The 12,356-nt window shown below is 40.1% G+C and overlaps 1 protein-coding gene across 3 annotated transcripts in view; it reads right to left on the bottom strand.

The window, feature by feature from the left end:
- The window catches only part of ADGRL4 (adhesion G protein-coupled receptor L4), a 98,617-nt gene that overhangs the window by 20,023 nt on the left and 66,238 nt on the right, over positions 1-12,356 (bottom strand). For all 3 annotated transcript variants that reach the window (XM_034778738.1, XM_034778739.1, XM_034778740.1), the window contains exons 8-13: positions 10,606-10,722; positions 8,334-8,527; positions 6,969-7,139; positions 5,215-5,418; positions 3,153-3,373; positions 2,972-3,038 (exon numbers count right to left, since the gene is read on the bottom strand). In XM_034778738.1, the coding sequence (XP_034634629.1) occupies positions 2,972-3,038; positions 3,153-3,373; positions 5,215-5,418; positions 6,969-7,139; positions 8,334-8,527; positions 10,606-10,722 (974 nt within the window). The remainder of the gene's footprint in view (positions 1-2,971; positions 3,039-3,152; positions 3,374-5,214; positions 5,419-6,968; positions 7,140-8,333; positions 8,528-10,605; positions 10,723-12,356) is intronic.

Genomic DNA, 12,356 nt, shown 5'->3' with positions numbered 1-12,356 from the left:
CAAATTAGCTAATCCCCTGAAATACTTTGAAAACATTCTTGTGTATTTCACTTCTTAATTTCCATTACTACCCAATCAAAACTATCAAAAAGTCACACAGCAGCAACAGAGTCCACTGTGAATGGAGTACATTCCCTCATGGATTTAGTAGTGTGTGCACACATGGTTATTAACAGATAATAAGCAATGTGTAAGAATATTGTTAAAATAAAGTGTCAGAAAGAAGCACTTTCATTGCACAGGCAACCACAACAAAACAATTGTTGATCTGATTTCCTGACCTGCTACAGCCATGTTGTGCTGCTCCACGGATGGAAAGGGCTTGGAAACTAGTCAGAGTGGTCTCTTCCTGGAGAGGGGAAATTACTTGGTGGTGTAGAACTGACATAGTGGGTCTAACTCAGATGTCCTGCCCGGCCCCTGAGCTCACGGCCGGGGAGCCTAGTCCCCAGCCTCTCCCCCCCGTGGGGAGCGCAGCTGGCTGTGGCCGGGTGTCATGGCTGCGAGCTCCTGCAGCTGGTAAGGGGGCAGGGAGCGGAGGGTCCTGAGGGGCAGTCAGGGAGGAGGGGGCGGTTGGATGGGGTGGAGGTTCTGGACGGGAGGTCAGGGGATGGGGAACAGGGAGGGTTGGGAGTGAGAGTCCCGGGGCGCCTGTCGGGGGGGCCTGTAAGGGGGCGGGAATGTGGATAGGGGTCGGAAGGTCAGTCAGGGGACAGGGAGCGGGGGGATTGGATAAGGGGGTGGGATCCTGGGGGGCAGTTAGGGGCGGGGAGTCCCGGGAAGGGGTGGTCAGGGAACGAGAAGCAGAGGGCAGTTGGATAGGGGGTGGGAGTTCCTAGGGGGCTGTCAGGGGACAGGGAGCGGGGGGGGGGGGGTTGGATGGGTTGGGGATTCTGAGGGGGGCAGTCAGGGGGTGTGAAGTGGGAGGGGGCGGATAGGGGGTGGGGCACAGCCTTCCCTACCCGGCCCTCCATACAGTTGTACAACCTCGATGTTGCCCTCAGACCAAAAAGTTTGCCCACCCCTGGTCTAACCCATTCCAATCTGTGCCCCATGATCTTCTTGGTGTAGGGGGCATGGTAATCAGGTTATCATTGTATATCACGTATTCTACCTACTCCTGGATGATTGGTCTGCTTCTGGGGTCACAGGTGACTAGACATAAATGAGAGTAGTTCTGATGTTACTCTAACTTACGACAAGGGCTGAGCAGGCTCCATAACTGAGGAGCCACAAAAATGGGGTCAAGCTATCTTTGCATCTTTTCTCTTAGGCCCTGCACCAAGCACAGCTCAGTTGGACCTGAGAATTGAAACTCATATGTATATACTGTGATGATTTTTACATTTGGATCCCATAGTTTTATAGACTGGAGTTCTGGATACTAACAGTGAATTAATCTAACGCATAGCAATGACAAGAAATTAATGATAAAAGGAAAAACTGATACCCTCTCCTGGAGATATGAGAGGCATGGGAATGGAAAGAACAAAGAAATGTGGACCTTGTAAGTTATGCTCTCAGAAGAAGTGGATAGAGTCCATAAAGGAAGCAGGGCAAATGGCACCCTAAGCCTGTGAAGCCCTACGATCTAGAAGACAGGAGAAAACTGAGTCTTAGTGAGGAGTTGTCTCTCCTCACTGCTCTTCTTGCCTCCTTTCAGCCCTGACAACCTGCCTCCTGCAAACTCTACTTTTGCACTACTCTGATCCTGGAGTTACTCTCCACTGGTCTGCTTCCCATGGAGAAGTTAGAATGACTTGAAATTTGCCTATGGTTTCTGTGCTAGGCTTGGAAGGGATGGGCGAGTGGGGGCTATATTGTCCTGAGGGCGATTGTCCTGTATCTGGTAGAGTTGTCGGAACGATGCACAGCTAGCATGACAGAGCTTAAGATTTGGTCCCCTAATTTCAGTGGGAATTTTGGGTACACACATAATGCAAGTAGAATTGGGCCAAAATATATCTGGTATGTTATTCAGCATTAAAGAGGTTCATATTTTCATGTACGTAGTCATTGCTTAAACTCTTTTGCTTTCACTCTATTCAAGTTGAGCACTGTCACTTGCTCCTTTTAAAAATCCACAAAATTTATCACCAAACACATAAAAAAATTAGCTAAGGATTGTAACTGAACTGACCATAGAGGCCACAAGGCCTCCACTATACCTTCTCCTTCTTAGAGCTCCTGCTATTGTCTGATCACTGTCAATCTTCTCACATATAGTGATGCTCGATTACAGATGGAATGGTTTGTTAAACTTCAAAAGCATTTCTAAGTGCTGTAAAGTACCAAAAGATGTCTTATTTAGAATGGAACATATAATACCTGCCAAATTTGCAGGTTTGAAACCACTTCCAATAAGAATTAAAAAGGCCCTCTTTCCATCTGAAATAGGGCTATCAATACTTGACTTGTCTGCCCACGTGAAATAGAAGGTTCTTGTCTTTGACATCGCAATTTAGTTTAAAATAGCTTTGATGATGACAGGGTACATAGGAAAGATAAAACCATAAAGATGACAGTCTAATCTTCTAAGATGACCGATCACTGATAAAAGATTAAGTAACGCAACATTTCAAATACTAGATTATCTGTCTGTTGGCATAGTGTCTGTATACACCTCCTGCTGAGCCTTGCTGAGATACCACTGACATGTGAAGATGTTGCTTCTTACAGACTAAAAATGCTGCACAGAATTCCTCAAACTATCAGGTTAAAAGGAAAAAAAAGAAGAAACAGCCCTGATCTGCCATGGAGTTTTATTAGTCAAACATTTGTTTTCCAAGCTAGCAAAGCATTTAGATGTACAGCATAGAAATAATTTAGAGACACTATAAAAATAGTTTTAAACAGTCAATCCTGCCCTATAGTTAGCACTCACAGATAGACTGCCAATAGTTTAGTGATTATTAAACACCTTTTATTATCAGTTTTACAAACTATAATAAAAAAGGGAAATTATACTTACAAGAATTATTAGACATGCTGGTCCTATAAAACTCCATATAAAGTTATTCTTTGTGCTGAGCCAACATCTGAAAAGTAAACAGCACAGAATGTCTTGAAATGTGCCCAACTCCTACATATACTTCCTCTGCATTCTTACAGCATGTTACTAACTGAAACAGACACGTAAAACAGCAACTTACACTTCGGTAGTGCCGTAATATTTATATCCTAGCGCTGCTGAAATTCCAACCACCACTGCTGGACTCACATAACCAAAGATATAGAAGTTCTTGTGCAAGAATCCCTTGTTGTAGATGACTCCCACAACTATAAGGTACAGGTGTATGCCTTCGATGCACATCCATGCAAAGGCAGCTAAAAGGAAATAATGGAGTAATCCAGCAGTGATTGAACAGAAGAGCTAGAAAGTCAACCAGAGAAAGCAAAGTCATAAATAGTAATTAATGTAGTACTATTACAATACATGACCGGGGGCTCTGTTTATTAATAATTATGCCAAAAGGGTATTATCACAGTCTAAATTTAACCATGACTTAGAGATACTTGGCCTAAACACAAAACTAAACCTCTTCATTATTATTTTTCTGTAGCAAACTGTAAAGCAAAGAAAATATATTTAACCTTTAAAATTAAGCTGTGGATATGTCTGTGTCCCCCTACCTAAATCCCTCTAAATGGACACTCTTGACCCCACAACTGGAGCTAACTAGTCTATATATTGTGCTGAATTAATTAAGATGCATTTTTCCTTTAGATACCAAAATTAAATTGCCTGGCAAATCATTATTTAAAGTTTTATTTTAAAGCATTTGGACATGCTTTTAGTAAACAATGCTCGTAAAATTACACTCCTCAGTCAATCAATACTGGAGAGCTGTCTCAGGAATTTCAAATGATATTTTTCAATCAATTTAAAATACTGTTCTGCAATACAGGAGAAAAGAGAAGATGGTTTTTTAGCAACTGTCCATTATTAAAATGATGTCAAGCTAATTCAAAAATCATAATTATTAATATCTGACATGTACATAGCAACTTTCACCTGAGAATGTCAAGGTGCTAAAGAAGACTTTTTACATCATTGAGGTGGATTACACAGGGATTACTTCACAACCCCCACCTCCACTGAGACTCAGACACCTCTGGTGTGTGGTACACAGCAATGCTAACCAGCAGTTTAAGGCAGGATTTGAAGAATACCATATTCACTTGAAACTACAGGATAATTTAGGTAGGCAGAATATATCTAGGTGAACTATAATCTTCCCAGGAAGCAGGGCTCAACAGCCTTACATCACTGAAGAGTATCATGAGGTCTTAAGTGACAGTGAATGGTCAAGAGGGGGAGGGATAGCTCAGTGGTTTGAGCATTGGCCTACTAAACCCAGTGTTGTGAGTTCAATACTTGAGGGGGCCATTGCGGGATCTGCAGAAGAGAAAAAAACATAACTAACTGTCAGGGAGAGTACTTGGTCCTGCTAGTGAAAGCGGGGGACTTGATGACCTTTCAAGGTCCCTTCCAGCTCTATGAGCTAGGTATATCTCTATATATTCTAATCACTTTTAGATCTTCTCTGGTAGATGGCACTTCTAGCAGCACAGTGTCTTTAACACAAGGCTGAGGCTTTGGCTCAGGACTGACTCTGAGGGAAAAGTGCCATACATTGATTCACCAGCATTGCTTTAAGAAGAACAGGAGTACTTGTGGCACCTTAGAGACTAACAAATTTATTAGAGCATAAGCTTTCGTGGACTACAGCCCACTTCTTCGGATGCAAGCTTATGCTCTAATAAATTTGTTAGTCTCTAAGGTGCCACAAGTACTCCTGTTCTTCTTTTTGCGGATACAGACTAACATGGCTGTTACTCTGAAACCCAGCATTGTTTTGTACAGCACCTAAATGCTTAGTTGGTGGAACTGTTAAAGGTCAAAACATTAGGGTTGTGAAATAGTTGAAATACCAACCACACCGAGGCCAAGTTTTCAGATAGCATAAACTGGCAAAGCACTATTGAATTCAATGGAGCTACATCAATTAATGTGGCTCTATTTCTTGAACTAAAGCATGCACAATAAAAACACTTTGTATTCACCATAAGTACTGTGGAGACTAGGATGTCAATAGCACTAGAACGTTCATATTAACATCAGAAAATATTGCATGCTATATGGAAAATGGTACTTTATACTGTATATTTACTTTGCAAATGTAAAAATCAAGGAATGACAAAGCCACGCACCTTGTTATTGTTCATATTAATTCCAACAAGAAAGATAAGTTCTGCCAGGAAAAGACTGCAGCAGAGATTTTTGTGAATTGTCGTTCTAGTACTTTGAATTTCACTGAAGAACCAGAAGGTAAAAATGCACATGGAGAGGCAAATCAACGAAATAATTATTCCTAGCTGAGTGATTCTTGTAAGAATGTTATAATTTGTAACACCCTGGGGGAAAATTATATTATAATAGTTAAGAGAATAACTGTGTACCTTGTCAAAAAAGCATCATTCTATAATATACTCCCTTTTACCTTTTTGCAAAACATACATCAAAACTGTTTGTAGGGTTGCAGTGCAAATGCACACTTTTGATAAGCTCAAAAGTATTTTTTTTTTAGGCAGATATCATGCTCAGTAAAACCAACAATAACATATATATTTCAATGTTCTTAACACCAGTGATGTGTTATTTCCTTGCATAATATCATTTTAGTATTGATATCTGGTAATATGACTTTAAAAAAATCTAATCTATTACTAAATGACAACCATATTGGCAACAGAAAATGTATTAATACCTGACATTAAAATATTACCCCATCAGTGACTCATTCATATTTTCCTACATAGAATAAGGGCATCACTTTTCTTCAATGTAAACATGAGCAATAAAGGACTTGGAAATCACAATTGCTTAAATCAAATGCTAGTTCAAGATACATAGTATGGAAATGGTCTAAAATATTATGGGCTATTTTTAATGATTATGTGCACGTATTTTCTGTGCAGAAGAAGGACAGTTACAGTGGCTACTTGGTATTCAGTAAAAAGAACCTCTGAAATACGTGACTGCATAAGGGCAGGCTGTGGCTGGCCATAGAGTATATCTAAGTATGAATTCTAAATACAGGCCCAGAGATTATCCTCTTTTTAAAATAAACTATATAAGGACCCCTCAAAAGTATTAAATTTGAACGGAAGACTTAAGATGCTATTTAGCAACTAAGAAGCACCCTCTATCAGTATGAAGTGCACAGTGTGGAAGAATTGTCTCAGCACAACGTATTCATGCTAATGCTCTTCTTATCACCAATTCTGATGCCTAAAAAAGCTGCCTCCTGAGACTAAACCTAGGCTCCTCTCTCTCTCTCTCTCTCTATATATATATATCCTGTATGGATTCCAAAAACCTTAGGAGCCTTTTAATGTAAATGGGGTACAAAGTGCGGGAGCATTTTAACAATTCTGTGATGTTTGTGAGGATCCCTGTTTTAATGTTCATGAACTCAGTCCTGCCTTGCTATTCCTATGCAATTTTCTGACAATGCTATTGCAACTCAGGGATACATTTAAAGGAGACATTCCAGATTTTTAGATACTAAGTCAAATATATGACAAAAAAGCATTGTGAGCAAAATCCCAGGCCATATGGTTGCTGACCACTTCAGATACCAGTTAAATCTGAATGTAGCCTTGAAGTGGGTTTTGAACTAAAGAACAACAGACTAAAGGTTTGGAACAAGATTCTTTGCTGCATCACTGTCCTGTCATACTGCAAAATGGACACAAAGAAATTCAGACAGAAATGGGAGGAATTGTGTTTGCACTGTTCACAATAAATTGTGTGTTTGCTGAATAAGGAAAAAGAGATGGAGCCAAAAGAGGAGTGGGGGTGGGGGGGAGATGGCAATAAATTATATTAGTGGCAATGAAAAAAACCACATTAAATGAGATCTAAGTATTTGGTAAAACACTAAGTGAAAAATAGCACTTACAACAGAGCCGCCTGAAGACATCAAAACAGCAAAATGAGTCAGATGATTACATTTGCATGAGGTATGAGTAGTGTTGGAATGTGTCAGCTCACAGCCTTCGGTAGACCAGTGGCCATTCATTGTGTCTGCTGAGTAGTTCCAAAATGCACATTTAATATCCTTATCTGCAGTCTGCAAGAGAGATAAGATGTTTTACTGATGGTGAAAGGCAGACATTTTCCATCAAGAGACTCTTCAGAACAATTCATTAAAAATTGTATTTTACTGAAGGAAGGTTCAGGAAAAAAAACAAATCAAAACAAGACTCAACCCGCCCCCCACTCCAAACCAACCTTCAGAACATAAAACAAACAAACAAACCTATCCCAAGCAATTAAAAATAGCACAACATTGAAATACCTGATTCACCTCGTTAACAGCGGACTAAACAAGCTGGACTGATCCAATTACCCAACCTTCCTGGCATTTACAAAGGTGTCAGAATCTTATATCTGGTACACAGCTATATATACATACATGCACCTATTGAATGGAACAACTTGCAACATTACAGCCACATTGCTGCCTCTATCCTACCCAATAGAACAGCTTGGTTCCATTCTTTCCTTCTCATTTCCTGCCCCAAGGCAGCATGGGTCTTTCTGTTCTGTCACACTGAATACCTTGGGCACTTGTAAAGCAACTTGGGGTGCCTCCATCTACAAGTAATGTGAACTAGAAGAGGACTTTAGGCTTAGCTCACTGCTCATAAATGATCTTGTGTTGCAATAGTCACAGCACAGGGAGAAAACAGATTTGTCCTATACATTTTATAAGTCCAGCCAGAGGGTCAGGTGGGCGGGGAGAGGAGGAGGGAGCCAGGGGTACTTAAGGCCATTTCTGGCTCAACATCAACACACTGACATCAAATGTGATACTGGCAACTGCCAAGACCCCATTATTATTATTTGTATTGTGGTAGGACCTCGGAGTGCCAGTCATGCCATGCCATGGGCCAGGGCCCTGATGTGCTACACACGCTAATGTGCACAGAACAAAAAGCTTCTGCAGTCACTTATCCTGTGCAAATCCGCTTCAATCTGATTTGAAGTGTTTCCCTTTTATGGATATAGCTCTAATCATCTGACAAACTGTTGGTGAGATTATCCTAAATACAGAAAGGTCAGAAGCCGGAAGATTCTCTGATCACACTCATAAATTTTGCTCACAATTACAGTCCAGTGACTCTGTAGTTATTACTGTTGACATACTCTAGAAACATTTTCCCATAGTAGCCAACATATCCTGTAGGTACAGTTATATCACATCAAATAATTACAGTACTGTTTTCCTTTCTTCAGATGTTGATAAAAAAAAAAATCTTACCTTGATGTACTTTAAAGTAAATGTTATTTTCTCAAGCTCATAGAGTGTAGGTGGATTTGAATTAATTGCAACAGCAATAACTGATGAGCTTACTGTCTCTCTCTGCTCTGAACTATCTTTCGATGAGGAGTTTTTAGATGATGAAAGCAAAGAACCAATATTGCTATACCTCAGAAACACAACTGCAACAGTGCCTATCAATCAAACAGACTGTGTTTAGTAGTTTGTGGGTTTCTTTTTTATAGTAGAACAAAATTGAAGACATTAAGGAAACAATAAACAATAGACATGATTACTGCTATTGCATAAAATATGCAAAACAGATGGAATCTTTGTGGAATACTTATAAAAATGTTTTAGAGACAATGAAATATAGCCTTATTTAAAACAACGTAATGTCCACTGGAATTAAAAATATGTGTTTATATTGGATATTCTAATAGGATAGATGCACATTTTTTTCTGGAGTAATGTATACTTGCAGCAATACTACCTCTGGCTGCAGGTCAGGTGTCAGATCTTTTAAGATAACAATGTTAATTATAGGGGATAAAATCCTGGCCCCAGTTTTAAGTTAATGGGAGTTTGGACATTGATTTTACTGCACCCAGGATTTCGTGCCTGGTCAGTAACTGAACAGGAGACATGCAAGGCACAGAAACCCACAGTAATACGTAGGATGCTTCCTCCTGAGTCAGTATTGATACCAAGACCTTCTGTGGTATTTGGGATTGAGGTTTTGATTGGCTGAAAACCCAGGTAAAGATGGAGAAAGAGCTCAAGGTTGGTTTTGTCAGATTTGGGGCACTAGTTCTGGTATTCTGGCAAAATTCTAATTTCTTATTATTATCCATATTTCAGTAACAGCATAAGGCCCCAGCTAAGATCAGGGCCCCAATATCCTAAGTGCTATCCAAACACATAGTAAGAGAGTCCCTGCCCCAATAAGCTTACAAACTAAATAGACAAGATACACAGAGCTACCGAGAGTTGTGAAGTGACTTGCCTAAGGTCACCCAGCAGATCTATGGTTGAGCCAGAGATAGAGCCCAGATCTTCTAAATCCCAGAAGCCAGTGCCCTGTGCATTACACTACACCAGTGGTTCTCAAACTTCCTTACACTGTGACTCCCTTCTGACAACAAAAATTACTACACAATTAAGGGCGGGTAGGGGTGGGGCTGTAACCTGGGCTCCAACTCCTAGGGTTTAAGCTGAAGCCTGAGCCCCACCACCCAGGGCTGAAGCCCTTGGGCTTTGGCTTCAGACCCAGGCCTCAGGGAGTCTAACCCCAGCCCTGGCAACCACATTAAAATGGGGTCGCAACCTACTTTTGGGTCCCAACCCACAGTTTGAGAAGTGCAGCACTACACTATCTCTCGCAGATCATTTAGGTACATTATGCCTGCCAAAATTCTCCACCTTGTTTCAGCTAGACATTTTTTCTTCACTGTCTGTCCTAAAGTGTTATACAGTGGTGCTATGTGCTATTACACAGCTGTTGTGTTTCAATTTAGGGGGATAGTATGAGGGGATTTCACATAAATGGTATATTATCCCTCTAGGTTCTCAATATAGCCACCATCACTTTTGTACATCTCTGAGTGGTACTCCCGCCACTGCAATCAGGGTAACAGCTTCTTGGTTTCAAAGAACATTTGACTGGGTATTTTTCAGGAGGGGTAACTGAGTCTGCAAGTCATTCCTTCCACTTAATCCAACTCTGACAGGTTGTAAGACTTGTCTACTGTCTTGGCTTTCTCTTTGCTGAGGAGTGGGTTGAGATGCATGGGGTAGTTGGGAATGGGAAGTTTTATTGTGCTGCTGATCAATTCATTCCTTGGGAGTTGGGGTCAGTCTGGATGGGCTAGTTATACTTGGATCTTACTTTACATATTTTTAATATATGTACACGCATCTCGGGCTTTAAGATAGCTACAGAAATATGCTTCCTTGTAAAGTGCTTTAGATGTGCCAGTATGATCATTAGTATTTTAGTACATTTAAAACATATTGTAATAAAACATACAAAAATGGAGGGCGGTTTCCATATAAAAACTGGCAAAAATAAGAGGCATAATATTCCTGTGGTGTATTACACCAGTGGAAGCTGTAGACAGGACCCAGGGCTAGACAACAAGGTGTTACAAATGCCTTTCTCTACTGCTATCAACGTCACAACTGCACAGTTAGTGAATTATGCATCTGATTTTTGCCAGCAAGTAGGTACCAGGAGTGCTGCTTAAACCATTGTTTAATGGCTTTTTCTTACCATTAGAATTAGGTGATTCCTTTTTCTTTGGAGATATCTTTATATAATCTCCTCCCAGGTGTGCATGAGGGTGAATGTGTTTCATGTGGTGCGAATCAAAAGCAAAAACCCTGAGAGCTGTAAAAAGAAAAATACTATGCAAATCATTTCCATTACAGTCTAATATAATTTACAGTTAGGTTAATAAATTTGACATCAGATTGCATAATTATTGTGAATTTTAAAAATACATCATTGTGCCAAATATTTCGAGGAGAAATGCTATTAATAGGTACATGTTTGCTTTAAACCTCTAGACTTTGTTATTCTAATGCATACATTTTTCTCTCATACCTTTTATTCTTTCCATGAAAAATATGGTCTTTTATTTACTTTGCATTAAATTAGGCACTGGAAAGAATAATGTAGGTTACTTTAGGAAGAGCTATTGCTTTATTAAAAATTCATTTCTGAAAGGGACCACAAATCACAATTATAAAAAGCAAAGGATAAAATCCTCCATTGAATAGTAACATTCCGAAAAGCCAAGTTTTGAAAAGTGAATATCTCACAGTGATCATTCCCTGGTACGAAATGCACCATGATATAATGATGTGTGCTGTCAACAAACAAAACAAAAACAAACAAACAATCTTCGCCCCTCAGGACAAAAACTACATTAGAGGACACTGAGCTCTTTACTCAGTTCAATATAGTGCAGAGTTTCAATCACCCTCAGTGGGGAAAAAAAAGTCATTCAGGCCTTAAAGAAAAAAAAAAATCTAAAACTTGACTGATGGGCTAGAATCACTAAACTAAACCATCTGCATTGCTTATAGCACAGCACACAAAAACAATATGAGCTCTTCAATAGACCAGCTGTCAGAAAATGTTTGTCAGGATGTAAGAAATAGTTCTTCGCGGCTGAAGATTTGGATAGTCTGTAGTTCAATAAGCTGCACCATGAAATGCAATGGAGAATGAGACATTCTTGTGGGCCTGGTCTCAAAAATAAGTGTGTGGGAAACACATAGGCATTGTGGGTAAGATATTCACAGTGCTGAGTAGTAATGGGAAAACTTCAAAAGGTTTAGCGTTTGAGTTCAGTTTGGATAAGCACCTATAAATTCTGATTCTCAAACAAAACTTTGCCAGAAAATGACTGAAATTTTCAAAGCTCTCCATTAGGTCTCTGTATTAGCATTTGCTCTCTTTAGGGTGTGGCCTAGTAAATTACTCCCACAGTTGGCCATACAACTGGGTCCATCTGTTCTACAAATTTCAAATGCAACAGGCACCCTGGAGCTTATGAGACAGTGGTTCATTCTGTGTTGTCTCCCTCATTTCATCTGACAACAGCAAATCTCACTAAAGTGAAAGAAGGAAAAGGATCTGTTCTTCCTTAGAAATGGAGGCAGGTTTTTTCTCAGTATCACGGTGAATTCTGGGGAGTGATCTGTAAATGGCAAGATTGATGTGACCAGGGGAGGGAATACTGGATTTTACTACACGAGATCAGGAAACTGGGTCAATCAGAGGATATATGAGTTACTCTGGAAGAAGGAAAGCAGAATGGCTGGTCACACCAAAAAGGGGAAAGAGTATAGTCTTAGGATAGAGTCTCAAAAAGGGTACAGCACGAGCCTTACTCTGCTCCCACTGAAGCCTATAGTAACACTGTTATGTTCACTGCATGACTGCCTTCAGTGAGAGGAGATAGGCCAAAGCTGAGCACTTTTGAAAATGCTACTCTTAGTGTCTTCCTAAGACCA

The sequence above is a fragment of the Trachemys scripta genome, chromosome 8, assembly GCF_013100865.1.
Source record: "Trachemys scripta elegans isolate TJP31775 chromosome 8, CAS_Tse_1.0, whole genome shotgun sequence".
In the NCBI taxonomy this organism is placed as follows: Eukaryota; Metazoa; Chordata; order Testudines; family Emydidae; genus Trachemys; species Trachemys scripta.
This window is presented reverse-complemented; position numbering and strand designations above follow the sequence as displayed.